The 16608-nt window shown below is 40.6% G+C and overlaps 1 protein-coding gene and 2 long non-coding RNA genes across 3 annotated transcripts in view; 2 read left to right on the top strand and 1 right to left on the bottom strand.

The window, feature by feature from the left end:
• Nucleotides 1-488: 488 nt before the first annotated feature.
• Nucleotides 489-16608, bottom strand: part of cerk (ceramide kinase) — a 49021-nt gene continuing 32901 nt past the window's right edge. Inside the window, exons 9-13 of the mRNA XM_028021390.1 lie at nucleotides 15724-15829; nucleotides 15179-15258; nucleotides 10164-10369; nucleotides 6077-6291; nucleotides 489-2945 (exon numbers count right to left, since the gene is read on the bottom strand). Coding sequence (XP_027877191.1) covers nucleotides 2873-2945; nucleotides 6077-6291; nucleotides 10164-10369; nucleotides 15179-15258; nucleotides 15724-15829 — 680 coding nt within the window. The 3' untranslated portion in view covers nucleotides 489-2872. The remainder of the gene's footprint in view (nucleotides 2946-6076; nucleotides 6292-10163; nucleotides 10370-15178; nucleotides 15259-15723; nucleotides 15830-16608) is intronic.
• LOC114146931 (uncharacterized) lies at nucleotides 2860-5735 on the top strand. The gene is made up of 2 exons (XR_003595987.1): nucleotides 2860-2958; nucleotides 5364-5735. It is a non-coding gene; the product is annotated as an uncharacterized LOC114146931 (long non-coding RNA).
• On the top strand, nucleotides 6178-16453 carry LOC114146929 (uncharacterized). Its single transcript, XR_003595985.1, has 3 exons — nucleotides 6178-6306; nucleotides 6764-6879; nucleotides 16360-16453. It is a non-coding gene; the product is annotated as an uncharacterized LOC114146929 (long non-coding RNA).

Here is a 16608-nt window from a genome sequence, read left to right as displayed (position 1 = left end):
CATCTGACGCTATTCTCTTCAGATTGTCACTGTGCTGCATCTGGCTAGAGCTCGACCAAAATAAGTAAAATAAAGAATAATTGTTTTTGTGGACATCCTCGAGAAATATTAAATATTGTAACATTTAATACAGTTGATGTAATCTCAGACTGTCACTCAGTAATATAGTAACTGTAAAAAGTTTAAATGACTGAATTTACCAACCACTTCTCAGAGTAGGAGTGGTTTCACAGACTGAGAGTAGCTTTAAATATCACCACAGACCTCAGTCGGATGTTCTTTAATGAAACATCTCGTTCACACCAGCGCACCCTATTAAACCCCTCTCAGCCAGAGAAAAAGACAAATAGAGAAAGATGGAGGCAGAGGAAAGTCGGAGAACCGTCGGGTTGACCTTTTTATGCAAACGTTGGAGAGTGTGTCTCACAAAGAAAAGAAAAATTGAGGGAATAAAGCATCAGTCCAATAAAAATCAAGCTCACCGCAGAACCATTTCATAAGCACTTTATTCGGGATTTGAATCAAATGAAATCAGTTTCCATGTTCACCTCATTTGCAATTTGGAGTGTTTTTTTTTTTTTTTTTCATAGCTGGAGTGAGGACTTTTAAAATGTTGCTATTTTAAGCTGTAACATCAGACTGTTGCTGATGGTAGCTTAGCACACAGAAACAAAAAGTAGCAGAGAAGTTACTTTACTGAATGGCCTACATTTAGCAAATGTCTTCATAGAACAAAATGGCAGGTATGTGAAAGTGCACAAAGAAGGGAAAAGTAAATTGGCATCCATGTTAGAAAGCCAAGTTTCTATGATGCTACATTACTCTGACTTATATGGCTAGCATGGGGCCAAATAACAGAGACATTGGGAGATAGAAGAGTGAATACCAATGTTTTTTTCTTAAACATTGTACTATTTGATTTTGGTACATGATTTAAGATCAAATATTGAGCAAATACCCACTCCTGGCAATGTAATTAATGGTCCCTCAGTATGTTTATCTTTCTTGTAAGCAAGCTAATAGAGCAGTTTTCTTCTTTCAGTCTTTTCAGCTAGATGCTTTCACATCTCTGCCAAAACCAATAATTGATGTGATTAGTGATGTCAGACTGCTGTTATCGTGAACACAAAGTCTTTGGTATACATAAGTGATAAAAAGTTACATATTTCGCCTTGATTTATTTCCTCTCCAGGATTTATTTTTACAGAGAAGAAATCCTAGAAACCACGTAGTCTACAAGGCCAACAGAATCATCGGCAATTTCTTTTCCCCCCAAATTGTATCCAGCCCATGATGGGAATATGGAAAAACCCGGATACAAAAATATATTTTCAGGAGACATGATTGCTGCTGGTTCACTTCACAACAGACCTTTTTGTCTGCAGCTTTTTGGACCTAACTTCTTCTGTTGCACAAAATGTATATCTGGGAGAATAAAACCTATGCATCTTTAAAAAGAAGAAGGCAGGTACACACGGTCTTGAAAGCAAAGAAACCCCTATTTCAGATTTCACAGAACTGAAATATGTGATTTCTGTTTGGTTTAATAAAAGAATGGGTCCATTTATTTCAGCTCGACTTTTCTGTCCAATTTATGTTGTGATAAAACGTCATTCGGCGAGCTGAAGGTCAACGACAGACATCCTGAATCAATAGAAACAGGTCCAGAGGATTCAAAGGAGACAGATTTGAGAAGAAAAGTCTAAATAAGAAAATATAATATTTATATATAAATATCAGAAAGTAAAATGGTATATCAGTGTGTTTGCGTGCGTCTGCTGGTGCTGGACGGCTCTTGGCTTTAGCGAGTTTAATTGGGAAAGAGCTAACTCATGACATCTGCACTTTTCCGCTCATCAATAACAGCACAACCCTGCAGGGATGCGGGAAAACACATTTCACCTTTCCAAACACTTGTGTGTAGACCAACATAAAGTTTCATCACTAAGACAGCGGGCCAAAGTAAAAGCTGATGCATTCTTTGGCAGAGCTAAGAGAGGCTAATTTGGGAGCAGAGGGGTAGATTGTCTGTAATGACATTAACAACGCAGAAATCCGCCTGCTCCCAGGTGATGATTAAACCGCGAGCGGTTCTTTGAGCCGGAAAGGAGAGGAGCCCGGCTCGGAGCCACAGGTGCGGCACAGCAGCGCCGAGACACTCCAAGTCATTCAGGAAGCACTTCTCCTTATCGCCCAGCAGCCACCAGGGTCCTGTTAGGGTTTACGTCACGGGATTCAATTCTTTTTATTAGTGCCTGTGGCTCATATCGGCTTTCACGTGGAAAAAAAAAAAGAACAGCATTTTTTTTTTCCTAAATAAGAAAGATATGATTGATTGAGTGTTTTTGAATTCACACACATCTTCATTCTTTGCACAAAGCTGTTCCACCCTGACTGTGTCTCCACGTTGTTGCAGGATGATTTTTATTTTTTATGTTCTACTTGGAGTCCAGCTCCGTTTCATCCTGCTGGAAGAACTCCCGGTCTGTTTGGGATGCTCTGAGCTTTAACTTTGTTCTTATTTTATTTACTTTTTTTTTTGTACGTGAAAGCAGAACTAATAGGGTGCAGGAAACTATATTTCATTCAGCTTACTCCAAAAAGTAATGAATAGTCCTGATGTTTGAGGTCCCCCAGTAACCGGCTGGCCAATGTGATCCATTTGAATTCAACGCGTCTCGTCATTTTCTACCCAACACTGCGCAAACCAATTAAAGCAAACACTATAATCATCATCGAAAGGCAGCTTGTGCAAATGAAACATAGATATTGTACGTGCTTTTCCAGGAAATCAACACTTTCAAGTCTTATTTTATTTTCTCCTATTCCTTTTCAGTCTTTGTCTTCAGGACGTAACACTGGACAAATGTCGTCACACGGCCACCTCTGCATCTTGCTGCTCCTCGATTCCCCGAGCAAACAGCCTGATCAGCTGGCACTGGACACTGTGGAGAAAAGGTAGCACACACACACACACACACACACTGCATCAGTTAGCCTGAATAACAAACCATAATCTTAATGGCTGAGCTTTCACTGCGACATTACTGTAAGAGTGGCAGATGTGAAAGCAGTGCAGATTAATGCTCAGATTTAAAAAGTGGAAGTCATTGTGGTGTGATAAGCACAGATGCTATTAATGTTATAATAAACTTGGATAAAATGTCAACTTGTAGACATTTTTTCCAGTTTTTTATTGTAGAAACAATCTTCAATGTATTTTATTGGATTTTATTTATGTTTTTGGTGGTAGGCGAGCGCTCACACACACACCAAAAAAACCAAACTTCTCCACCACCCTGGCAGTCTGAGGTTTCTGTGCCAGATTTGTGTTGTTTTCACATCTGATAGTCTGGTAGACAAACTGCAGCATTTGTTAAATTTTCTCCTGTTTCGATTTGCTTTCACACTGCACTGTGTCAAACAAGCCAAACCCTTTTGAAAAACCTATTCCCTCCCTCACGTGTGGTGGCGCTGCACCAAGAACCACTGACGGAAATGACATGAAAGCCTCTGAAGAAGACAGGAGTGGAACTTCTTTCTTTAAGAAATGTAAACAAAAATGGAGCGGTGTAAGATTTTGGCGGTTGTAGGATTTCTGTTTTACAAACCACTCCTTCTGTTAGCGTTAGACTCTAGCAGAAGGAGTCTAACGCTAACAGACTGGCTAGCGCCAGACTCTAGCTAGTCTGCCAGCTACACTATCTAGAGTCTAACCCCCCCCCATGGCGAAATGAAACAGAAAAACAAAAAAAACCTGTTCATTCTGGGTAGATATCTAGGTTGTATTTATCCAGAATACAACCTATAGCACAGGAAGTGGACTGTGCTATAGTCCACTTCCTGCTTTTGGAGCAGCGTCTGCACAAATGCACTCAAACTGTGCCAGAGTTCACGTCAACCTTCCCAAATGAAATCGGACTTTCTATTAAACTGAACTAGAGTTGGATCAAAGTGGATTAAGCGTGGCTGTTGTGAACGCACTCTTAGTGTTTTACATGTGGACCAAAAACTAAAACGTGACCAGAGCACGTTGCTTCATAACTGAAGACATTGTGCGACTGTCTCATAACTGTGATTATATGCTCAATATCTGGGCAGATGAGACAATATTTCACAGTATGATACCAGAATATCATAAGCATAAAAAAGAAAAATCAGACAAAATTGTCAGAGAGCTGCTTGCTGGTATTTTAATTACACCAAGACTTGATTTAAAGTTTGGCTCATCATTGTTGGACTTTACGTTTCACTCATCTCTCCTCCCCTCACCCCACAGGTGAACCTCTTTCTTCTTCCCTCTCCTTCTACTTCCCCGTTTCGCCTTGGCTATTACCATTAATTATCCGAAATACACTCCGCTTGGCTCACTCCGGCAACGATTAGCGACGTGGAAGGGGCAATAAATGGACGGACTTCGGCTTTAATTAAAGGGGAGTAGTCTTTTAACACGGGGAGGGCCGTTAAATTAGCAACATTACAGCGCCATGCATCATTGGACAAGTACAATGGAGCATGAAATAAATGATGCATCGAGTGGACCCACTCCAGCTGCGAGGAGATCTGATAGTTGGGGGTTATGTGGGAGATGGGGTGGGGACTGAAGTGAAGACAGGAGCTGAATAATGAGGGGAGCTAATTCTATGTTGTTGCCAATGACTGTGCATAAGGGAACGGGGAAGAGGCTGTGGTGACACGATACTGCTAAGAACAGACAGAGAAGGTACGTTTCATTTTATGTTTGTTTACCCACAAACAAAACTGAAACCCTAGATGAAGATTGGAGGTCACCGAAAGCAAATATATTGTTGAATTATTTTGATTTTTTTCTTTCTTTAGGAAAAAACGTGATGACGCCATAGTGATCCACCGTAAAAAAAAAAGAAAAAGTGAAGATGTTATCTATAGCTTGTTATCTAACAAACGCTTCATGCTGCTCTACAGGAGCTAGACCCTTTGCAGAGGCAATCATTTTGAAGAAGTGAGTCGAAGTAAACTCAAAGCAATGTGTGCTTTGAGTTTACTCTGATCACCCCAGCTGGTTTGTTGGATTGATTTTGATGTATAGAAGCCGCTTTCATGTGTTTGAGTAGTTAAAGAAACAGCAGGACAGAAGCTTAGAGAAGAAAAGGAAATAAAAAATCACAATTTAGTTGTAAACATGTGGAAATGAAATGCACTTGTACACGCATTGTGTTTTATGTCAATTCTGTTTTGTATAGTGTGAGCGTACCGGGATCAAAGGTGTGCTCTATTGTCAGGACAGGATTACTTTTGCTGTTTTATGTTATATTTCTTTACTTTTTCATGTTTTCTTTCCAAAAAAAACTCTGGGGATGTGATGTGGCGACAAAACGAAACAGAAATCCAGGCATCATCGCAATTAATCCTCATAGAGAGCCGAGATCTCAGCGGGAACACAACTCCCAAGCAGTTACCCCGTGCTGTGGATATTTCCAAGTCACTCACTTGGGATCATAGAAAGTGTTAACCACGTCTCCTGGCAACGCTCTCAGCAGCTCTTCTGATATTTCACCAAAACTTAAAAGTGGAAAATAAAACTTGGAACTGTGAGTTTTTTGTCTCAGAGCTCCATGAAGGCAGAGCTGTCGGGCACGGAGCGTAATCTGTTTCTACTTAGGCTTTGAAACGTGAATCATTTTGGGCAATTTAAGCAAAATTTACAACTTAATACGAAGAAGGAATGTGTGGATAAGAATAAGGTGATGCAAGAAGTATAAGCTCTGTGAGTATTTAAATATTTCTTCCATTATACTGCGTCTGCAATGTAATGTGAGTTTTATTCGAAGCCATTTGTTGGTTCTTTTCTATGCTGAGAAGAATTTGGCGCACAAGAAGTTCCCTTCTGTGTGAAAATGAGAAATGTCTGAACATGCACATCAACGGGACTTTTTTATTTTTGAATAAAAAAGTCAAAAATAAAAAACCTTCATCAGTAAGAGGGATCTTATTTCAACATTTGCTTCTGAACATCCACGTTTTCTCAGTCACACGGTGTAAAAATGTGAAAATAACGCAGGTTGCGATATAAAATCACTATCATTCTATGTCTCACCTGACTTGAATGGCGGTGTGATGCAGGATTTCCCCGTCGCAGTTCCAGCTGCTCTCGGCGGTGCAGTCATCGCAGGTTTCTTGGAGAGAGGAGATGGGACTGAGGTCCGGACTCTCTGGACGTTCGCTCGCGTCTTCCAGAGGAACGAAGTTGTGGTGCCATGGCTGGAAGCGAAACTTTCTCACCCTGTGGACCTCCACGAACCAGTGGTCGAACTAGGAAATAAAAAGGTAAAGATGGGTGAGAAGGTTTTGAACAGATAAGTTTAATCTTGAAAGGGGTTCCTCTTTGTGTGGCGCTTGATTCAGTGGTCATCCTCAAGGCCGAAGGCTTTAGGTGGACAAAACCTCAGCGATCGTTCTGAATGCAAACACATTCTGAGTAGCAGCAGGTACCAAGATTAACGCTCCCTCCTCTTTTTTTAAAACCAGCCATTGTAATTTTGTTTCACGTCCTTCCAAACATGTATGCACTGAAAGATGTTTCTCTGGAATATGGTGTCTTACTGTCTGCAGTGAATTGAACTGAGGAGACCTTGTACAAGCAAAGGTGGATCTTCAATAAACTCCCAACGGAGAAAAAGGTTGATTTTTCATCTGTTAAACTTCATACCACAAAGGAAATGATTGTCTTTGTCATTCCCCACTTGGTTTGTTCAACCTGTGTTTTATTGCCTCCTTCCCTCAGTACTCCATCAATTGTTCTGCATGACCCGATTAGACTGTCCTGGTTTCCATGGCACTTATCCCACCACCTCCATCAGGTTTTTGCCATTGAGTTCATTGTATTCCAGTTCCAAACATGTGAGTCTTTCTTATTTTATTATTCTGCTTACCATTACACATCTGATGTCTTTTTTGTTTTTAGGGATTTTTGGTCGATATCCGATATGCAGATATACTAAAACTCATTTGGCTGATAACCGATACCAATACCAATTTTCTTTTTTTTTCTTTCCTATACCTATTTACTGAAACTACATGACTTTCTCTACTGCATTATCTTTGTCAATTTAGCCTGCTACCAAATGCAAATGCTAAGAAGGAGACTGAAAATGTTGTCACACTTTCAGCTTGCTTTATGTTTAATGTCACATTTATTCATGACATTTCCTCTCTAAGACAACGACAACATTCAAACAATGCAAATTTGCTGTTGTGCTGTGCTGCAGGCATCATTGTCACTGGTTTGTCACATAAAATCAATGTCTTTTGGCAAAATGGCCGATGTCCAATATTAAATTTTACAGTCGATATCGTGCATCACTACTTGTTTTGCATTTGTTTCCAACTCTACAACCTCAAAATACAAATGGTTCTGTTTAAAGTACTCTGGGGCCATCAGTTATACGTTATTCCACTCACTGTTGTCTTTTTTTATTTATTTATTTTCTTTTAAACTGCTTAGCAAAGCATTAAAAATGCAAAATTTAAATAAAACTGAGTAAAAAAAGAACAATTTATCGCATGTTTGAAAAAGGCTCTCCTGCTAACAACTTACAGCTAAAAACACTCAGTTAAGCTGTAAACATATTATTAATAATGTTATTAAGCATTAACAATGGCTTGTATCAAAATCCTTAAAATGCTAACACACACATCTGGCTTGCTGATGTGTTTCAACATTAATTATCTGCTCTTGACCTGAGCACCAGAGAGAGGACAACACTGATAAACTAATAAAACTAATAAAAGCGTCAAAACATTTGAGGCCAACGGCAAAAAACACCTGATGCCAAAAGCGATGACGCAGAGGAGAAACGGCGATGAGTAACACGGCCGTCCATTAAGACACTAGGTGAACTTTGGGAAATTGAATAAAAGGAGGACGAGAGATGAAAAGAAATTATTTTGTCAGAAAGCGCTTTCATCTCTCTCTGTCGCAGAAAGGTTCGGCTGCCCTATCTTCGGCTTCACGGGGTGCCACTTTCTCTCTGTTCTATCCTTCTTTTCCGTCCCCCCCATCCCTTCTCGTCTTTTCTTATCCTCTCTCATCCTCAAGGCAGACTGACAGCCATTTATTTCACATCAAGCCCACTTTATGACTGCAGCCGCTTTGCATTCATGCCGGACGGTCTGCCTAAAAAGCTTTCTGACAAGGCCATGAATACGCTTAGTGGCTGCTCACGTCTAGTCTCTTTCTGCTTGGTTGGACTCAGATGCTGATATTAACTCAGCTTTGATACAATGTCCCACTCACCCCACTTGTATGACTGCATGTCTCCCTTTCTGTGATGCGAGTTATGCAGCAAAGGCGGCCTTAAACTAAGGAGGAAGAAAACCAACGCCAAGGCACTTCAATCTGCAGCCTTAAGAAAATGAGATGAGTTAATGCGATATCATTGTTATTCCCAAAAGCTTCGGCAGCTGGATTTATGAGACAAAATGAAAAATAAGACTGCAAACTGATTGCCAGGATAGCAGCCAAGGCTATCCTTAGACGTGCCAGCATGTAGAAGAAAGCATCTAATCTATATGCTAACTATTATGTATATGATTTTCCACAAAACACGGGATACCAGGGTTCCTGTTTGCATCACATTAGAGTTTGTTGTTTTTTTTTCATTTTTTTTTTTTCAAAAAAGGTAAAACATCAAATTAGTGCTGCTGTAAGGAGCAACTGAGAAGGGAAAAATATCAAAGAAGGACAACAACAAGCACAGAGCGTTTTTGTAACTGTGTAATCTGATCAAACCCAAGACAGAAATAATTCAGCAACTAAAACAAATTGGCTGGTTACTGGAATTGCCTTTGTGGATCCATTGAAGAGCCAGTTAGAGAATAAGTATTAGCTGAAGCCCCGCCCCCCCCCCCCCGCCCCCCCCAAGGCAAAAGAGGCACAAGGAAAGGTTCACTCGTGCCTGGTCAGTCAGGTAAGCCCAGAGTCAGGTCATCTCAGCCAGAACACCAAAAACGTAAAAAATGGAAGAACGCCACAAGCACTCGCCAACAAACCAGGACAAAAGCCTGCAGTAGCGATCAGGAGAAAAGGGAACCCAATGCCCACAGTCAGCCAGACACATCCCTTTAGGTCAGCAGCCAGGAACCCATCACAAAGAAGCACAAACCAACACCACCACTCAGACACCACCACACCAAATGACACAGCCCTGCTCTAGAACACTGCCACACAGATTTTAATTGCATTAAAAACCCCTTCTCAACACATTGCCTGCCATTTGGGAAGGAGGATATTGACCGAGGTGTATGGACATACCCCGCAGGAACTATTTGTTAATCTGATATAAGGTTGGTACCTTAAATTTAACTTTTTACAGTTCCCAAGTAGTCAAACAGCTGGCTGAAAAGGAGATTGCTGCTGTAGCAACAGTTAGGGTTCATGGATTGCCAACGTTATCTGAGGTTCATGAGATACTGTATGTCAAACAAATCAAACCAGCCTTTTCTCTAAGCAACAATAGCCTCACTACCTACTGCTATGGTGAGCATGTTTGTGGGAAGAAAATTTGTGGACAGTTTGAGTCTGGCAGCAGAAAATGAATTAAGCTGTCATAGAGAATCCTTTTTAAGGTAAACTAGTCGTCTGAACTTAAAGTGCACGATGTTATGGTCAAATACAGATAAAAGATGTCACCAGTAGCAACGTAAACAGTTTAAGGTTTGACTTTTTCCTTTTCTTTTCAGATAGATTAAACATCTTAAGGTAATAATTAGTAATCAGCAGACTTCCCCTGGCGATGCTGTCCTGAGAGGGGCATTAGTCTGACATCGGCCTATTTTCCCATCCAGCAGATCCCTGATGCAGCGATTACCACAGCCTTTCTGGATCGGGGTGGAGGTCATTTATGACGCATGGGAATGCACAAGGGCTAAGGCGCTTGAACTGAAGAGAAGCATGCTTGGGAAATTGAGCAGAGTCAGCAAAGGTAGGTGCTAGCACAGCAAGAGGGGAAAACTCTGCCTTCTGCTTGCCCATTCATGACTTTAACACTTCATCAGTTCATCTGGGCTCCGACTTGGGAATGGGGCAGATTCTCCTGGAAAATCCTAAAACATTTTTGCTCCTTTCTCCCTCTAAATTCACGTTTATTAAATCTGAAGTACTTGGCATGTTTAGCCCTCGGTACCTGGTCGTTGTTGTTGGTGTGTCGAAGAAGATGTTTGAAGAAGTCCAGACGGGAACACTTCCTGACCAGGATCAGGTCTGTGGTGCCGTCGGCGAGGTGGGCGGAGGGCGACAGGCCTTTCGGACTCCGAGGACACGCGCAGCTCATGCTGGCCGAGTTGATGGCAATGAACTTGCCGTTGATGACACTCCAGCCTCTGTCGCTGTCTGAAGACACAGGAGCACAACTCATGTCGTTACGACGGGTTCAAAGAAAATGACATTCATCAATTTGAAAAACAGATCTCTTTGACATTTTGTGGCTGTGGATAACATCCTCTAATTCAACCTTTGAAGGCTGTTGGCATTCATAAGCTGAAATCCAACATGTGTATCTTGTTTTCCTTTTGTGGCATTTAGTTGGAAATAAGCTAAATGAGACGTTCTTATTCAGGTGTGAAGTCTGGTAATTGCATAGTTTCCTGTTACGACATGCTTGTTCATGTGAGCTGTTCTATCCCTATAAGCCTTGAGTCTTGTGGAAATTGCCTTTTGACGTTTTTTTGTGTCTTTTTGGCGAGTGTTTGCTTTTCTTTTAATGAGCACTTCATGATAAAGAAGAATATTTTATTTGCCAGGATGTTTTAATAAATTCCCTCGTTTTGCTTTCATCTTTGCTCATCCTGAACTGGGTCACGGGGGAAACCCAGACATCTCTCGTCTCTGACACTTGTCAGCTCACTCAAGGAGGATCTGAAGGTGTTCCTGGGCCAGGATGTGTATATATATATATATATTCTGGGAGTCTCCTCTGAGTTGGATGATCCCGCAAAATCTCAAATGTCTCATGGGCAATTCTAGCTACCCAACCCATTTCAATTAACTTCTTTTGAAAGTAAAGAAAGTCTCTACTTCAAGATGAAACTCCTCATCTTATCTCTATGGCTCTACTTTATTTAGAAGACTTGTTCCAGCCAGGATTTTGTTATTCTAGTAGTGAAACACCACAGTGGTTCAGTGGGTAGCAATCCAGAAATTATGGGTTCTATTTCAATTTAATCCTAGCACATATTGATTTGCCTCTGGGCAATGACCTCAACTTGCATATCAATCTACATATCGGTGTATGAAATTGTGTGTATTTCTGTGTGATTGAGTGAATGTAGCTCCTGTGTAAAAGCTTTGAATTCATTTCACACTTTTCTAGTCATACTAACCACTCAGATAGGCAAAAGCTCGACTGAGAAGACAGCTCTTGCTTTGGTTATACAATGAGTGGATGGCCTTTAAAAACATCACCAGTGCTCTAACATGCTATATCGGTAGCGGAATATATTTTTGACCGTGAGCAGACCACAAATACACAACTTATTTCTATGTTATCTACTATCCAACTTTTCTTTTTTTTTTAGCAAAATTCTCTGGGTTTTTCCAGCTCTGTCAGAGTGTCTTAAGGTTCTGGGTTCCCCTTCTGTCTGTTCTTATCTCAGTTCAGTCTATTTCTAGTTTTTTGATTTTTTAAATGTCTAGTGGCAGGCTTTTAGTTCTTGAGTTGTGTGTGTTGTCACAGATGTCACCGCTGAACCTGATGGATATTGATTTGTATTTGTTCATTTCTTCCCATTTGGACTAAAAACTTTGGACACATTCACTTTTTCTCCCTCTATCCCCCATAAACTACAGTTTTCACCATCTTTTCAGAAAAGTTAACCCAACTGGAACTGCTCCATTACCTACATATTCAAAATTAAATCAACCAAAGCTCACCACAACTTCAACTTCAATCCCCCATTTTTTGCACACTACACTTTAAGTAAATGTTTGATTCGACCAATGCTGCACCAGATTCTCAGCTCTCCGTCAGAATAAAATCCTTTAGCTGAACAGGTTGGATAAGTTACAGGTAGCAAAAAAAGAAGCTGGATTTCTTCTGGCTTTGAGGTTGACGGTTTGAATTATTTTTGCATTACGAGTTCTGGGTCTGAGCTCCAACATTCTAATGCAGCAGCAGTGAAGCTGATGGAGGTCCATTAAGATCCAGATGTCTTCGCAGCAATGCTCAGAGCAACTTCCACCTCATGATGGAGGAAAACGCAAATGTAAATGCGCACCCTTCTGTTTGCAATTAAGTTGGGCCAAGCAGGATTCCACAATATCTAAAGACTAGCGCGAGCTCGATAAACAGCACACTGATTGTGCTAACCTTCATTCAGATTGTCACGAATAAATGCACATGTGGCCACAAAAATCCTAAATGACAGATGCGATGGTTGCGCTTCACGAGTCATCACTCTGTTCCTCGGAGATTAGCCACTGTTTACTTGAGTAAAGGTGAATCAAAGCCGCGGCGCCACGGCCCCGCGGGGGAACGGCGCTGTCTGTCACCGGCGTAATAGTCGGCGGGGGAAGCCGCTAAAAACTGATCACAGGTGTCCAAATTAGCATTCGACTGTTTTATGAGCACCTCAGAGGGGAAATTATGTGATCTCAGACAGCAAAACGATTCATTACCTTTCCCCCTCGTTTTGCAAAACAAACTTACAGAGGTGATAACGCGAGCCGATGATAACAAGCCCGCAGAGGCAACATAAAAAAATCCAACAATATTCTAATTGGGAAATGGTGATTAAAGCCACACTTTAAAAACAAATCCAAACGGAACAACTGTGGACTGCAGGCTCTGCACTAGGAGGACGTCTCCAAATGAGTATTTACTTTCGATGTGGAGGCCAGCTCATTTGCAGAGGGGGAGTGTGTCGCGCCTCACCGATTTAGCAGTTGTCTGAGATTCCCTCAGCAGAGAACTAAATAAATAAATAAACACAACACCACGAAAACAAAGGGTGGCTCCGGCATGAGGCAAACCCCCCTGACAGAGCTGGCAAAGAAACTTTTTTTCTTCTTCTTCTCCTGATTAGTGGGAGTCTGTCACAAAGCAAACGCAAACACACACAAACAGGTTATGCTTGCTGTCATATTTATCCAGGCATATAAACACACACCAGCACGCCATGGGGAGCTGCAGCCTCAGATAAACACAAATCTAAAATTCAACATAAACACACTAATTAGAAAGGGAAACTACACACACGCACACACGCAGAGAGAGATAATCGACAGCACAAAGTCTGCACATGATGCTGCGGTGCACACACCACCAGAGGTTTGTTCTGATGTGTCAGTGGCTTGAGACAATTGCAGATAATAATAAAGTTTGTTTGCACATAGACAGATGGGGGAATGAAGGGAGAAGAAATGGCGATATCCAAACCTAACCTGAACATGAGCTGTCAGGGAACACACAATGAGACCAAACGAGACGGGATGCTAGTGAGCAGGAACATCATTAATAGGGGAGTAACAAGACAATACAGGATATTAAGCTTCTTAGGACAAAACAAGAGAAGACTTTAGCAATGTATTTCAGAAGACAATAAATCTTTGGTTTTGTTTAATATTCTAGTCCAGGTTTGACCAGGCTTATGAACTGCAATGGACCCAGGCAGTCATGGCAGCTCACAGTGAGCCAGGTTCTCCTGGAGGTTTCTTCCTGTTAAACTGGAGTTTTTCTTTCCAATGTCATAACATGACTGATTGCTACAAAGTTTTTGGAAAGTCCCTTGAGACAATATTTGTTGTGAATAAACAGATTGAATTTAATAAAGGTAAATGCTTGTCTAATCTATGGAAATCCAAATGCCAAAAAACATCCTGTACAGGTTTTTATATCTTCTATACATTGATATGATTTATTGTGTTCATAAATTAAATGAATGTATTAACTTATATATTTAAAGAAAACCTCTGTTTTACCCACTGTGGGAAGGGTAGGAAGCTACGATGTAAGTGCTAGATTTAGTGCCGTTTGTGGCTAACAATTAGCTTTAGCTTTATTTTAAAGCTAAAGCTAGTTATATCTTTATAACTAGAGTTACTTTTATAATAAAGCTAACTTTAGTGTTATTGTAAAGCTAAAGTTGGCTTTATTATAAAACTAAACGATGTGTGTGTGTTAGTGTCAAATGGCTAGACAGAGTCTGCTTTCTCATTCTGCTTCAAAATAATTAGCATTAGCATCTTGTCTGCCGCCCTGTCACCGTTTTTCCTACCGTAATGCTGAAACTGATTTAAAACTGGTGAGGGTTTCTTCCAGATTTTTCCAAAGATCTCTTACACCTTGACAAACGTCCCACACGTTTGTGTGCTTTCTCTTCTCTACTTTTCATCCTAAAAACAGACAACTGTAGATTCACTGATCAGAGACTCCATCAACCTAAACTCAAAAAATTCACTTTATTTTGCCCGAACACTGTCTTTGATGCCGAGGTTGCAGGACACAGAGGAGAGGGGACATTTTGTTCCTAGGACTGTCCTCCTTCTCAATTCCTAACACTCCATGTGCTCATATCCGCATCGACTGGGCTTAAACTTCGTAAGACGAAATGACATCCTGACAGCAGATAGATAGCTTCGTGCAAGACAGATTTCACATTGACAAGAAATATGGTAGCACTTTAATATCAACATCTTGTGCCACGAGATCTTGTTACATCCTTAATCATTAGGGAGAAGAGCTCTCCAGCCGGGAACAATGGGGAGTTATTCACTGTCACTATAATCAGAATATATTCTCTCATCAATACCTAATCAGGAACCTCATTAGAAATTGTGTCGCTCTGTAGGGGAAAAAAAAAGAAACATCGACTCAGAAATGACAACAAAGTGAAATTTTAGCAGATCATGACTCTTATTTACCCGCTGTCAAGCTCAGGTACTTTATCTCCTTCAAAAAACACAAAGCGAAAAAATGCAAATCTCCAAGCTGAATGAAATCAGCTTTATGCAGAAAGACAACCAGTGTGGAATTGTCTCCTCTTTTTTTTCTTTTCTTTTCTGTATTCTCAAACTACAACTCATTTTTAATGGCAGCGGTGTCAAAACAGAGAAATGAGCTCGATAACGAGGCAGAGGAATGAGGAAAAGGCCTTTCCCTCTGATTTAGTCAGCACATTTCAAATAATGAAGCGAAGCTCGTACCGCCAGCCGGCTTTTCCTTCTCCTCCGACGCCTCATCGTGCTCGTCTTTTGATGAGGGCTTGTGCTGACAGATGCGGCACCTGAAACACCAGCGCAACCTTGTTTTACAATCATTAAATCATCGGCTGTTACTGACATTAAAGACCACAACGGGCTCTTATGATTCATTAAGCCCTTATGTATTCAGAGAGTTGTAAACTTTTTTCTTTTTTTTAGCTATGTACACTGTTTCTGTTTTGTCTGCGGCTAAAAAGGTCTTCCAGAGCATATTTATATGACTTTTCATGGTGAAATAACTTGTCATGTTAGAATAATGGATTTCACCTCCCACAACAAATGTAAATAATGTCTACTGCCAGAATATCAAAAACCAAAGCACTTAACTCGAAAGCTTTTTACACAAGAGTAAGCTGGCTTTCAGTCCTCAATAATTTAGCTTCCTGACAACATAAAGTATCCCATTAAAGCACATTGCTGCGCCTGAATGTCGTCAGATAAGTTAAGACATTGTAAAATAATGCTGAAAAGCCGCAGATGTTATTTACCCAGATCGACACTGCAGCTTGTCTCTTGGATGCCCCACGTTGTCGTCTGCTGGTAGGAAAGAAACCGTCCCGCCATAGTGGTTGTGGGACAAAAAAGTTTTAAACCCTTTAAAGAAAGGGGGAAAATATGTTATACGGTGTTATTAATCTAACAAAAAATATTCTCAGCTAAGGCACTGAGGAAAATATTAGAAAATCTGCTGTGCATAATAATTTGGAACAGTGCATTTTGAGTTTTTTATTTTTGAAAGAAATACTTTTCTCATGGGGAGCTTTGTTCAGTAAAAATTGACTTGTACTGTAATAGTTCATGACTTGAAAATTATTCTGACCATCATTTGCATTGACCATTTAATTTGAGAAAATATCACTTGCATAATAATTTGGAACACGGTGTAAAAGCAATGTCTAATAGACAATGTCTTCTTTCTGGTGCTCAAATGTCCTGCAGCAGCAGCAAATGCATCATCATTGTAATGGTGCTCTTCCTTAATTAGGCTGATGAATTTCACCTGTGTATGATGTACATCCAGGACCATGGAGAGAATGCACAGTTTTTGTTAAAAAAAAACAAAGAAACCTTTTACTAAAACCAGAAGTTGTCACGCTAAAGAAAACTGAACTTTACATTTGCAGGAAACATTTGTCTGGGCTACCTGCCCAGGGAGGCATTGGATTGAGCTGTTGGGGCAACCAGAGGAGAAGCTGCTGTCTACGGACGTCCAGGTGAGCTAACAATGCCATTGTTTTCTCAAGCCTGCCTAAATCAGTCCCTCTACCCAACATCGGGATTAGTCTGTATCTGTATTCTGCTCAGATGAGACCAAAATCGCCACTTTGCAGGCATAATGTCGTAAAATGTGACCAAATTAAAAAGATGTGAAT

Source organism: Xiphophorus couchianus, chromosome 6 (genome assembly GCF_001444195.1).
Source record: "Xiphophorus couchianus chromosome 6, X_couchianus-1.0, whole genome shotgun sequence".
NCBI classification, from domain to species: Eukaryota; Metazoa; Chordata; class Actinopteri; order Cyprinodontiformes; family Poeciliidae; genus Xiphophorus; species Xiphophorus couchianus.
Note: the sequence above shows the minus strand (reverse complement) of the source record. Positions and strands in the feature narration are given on the sequence as shown.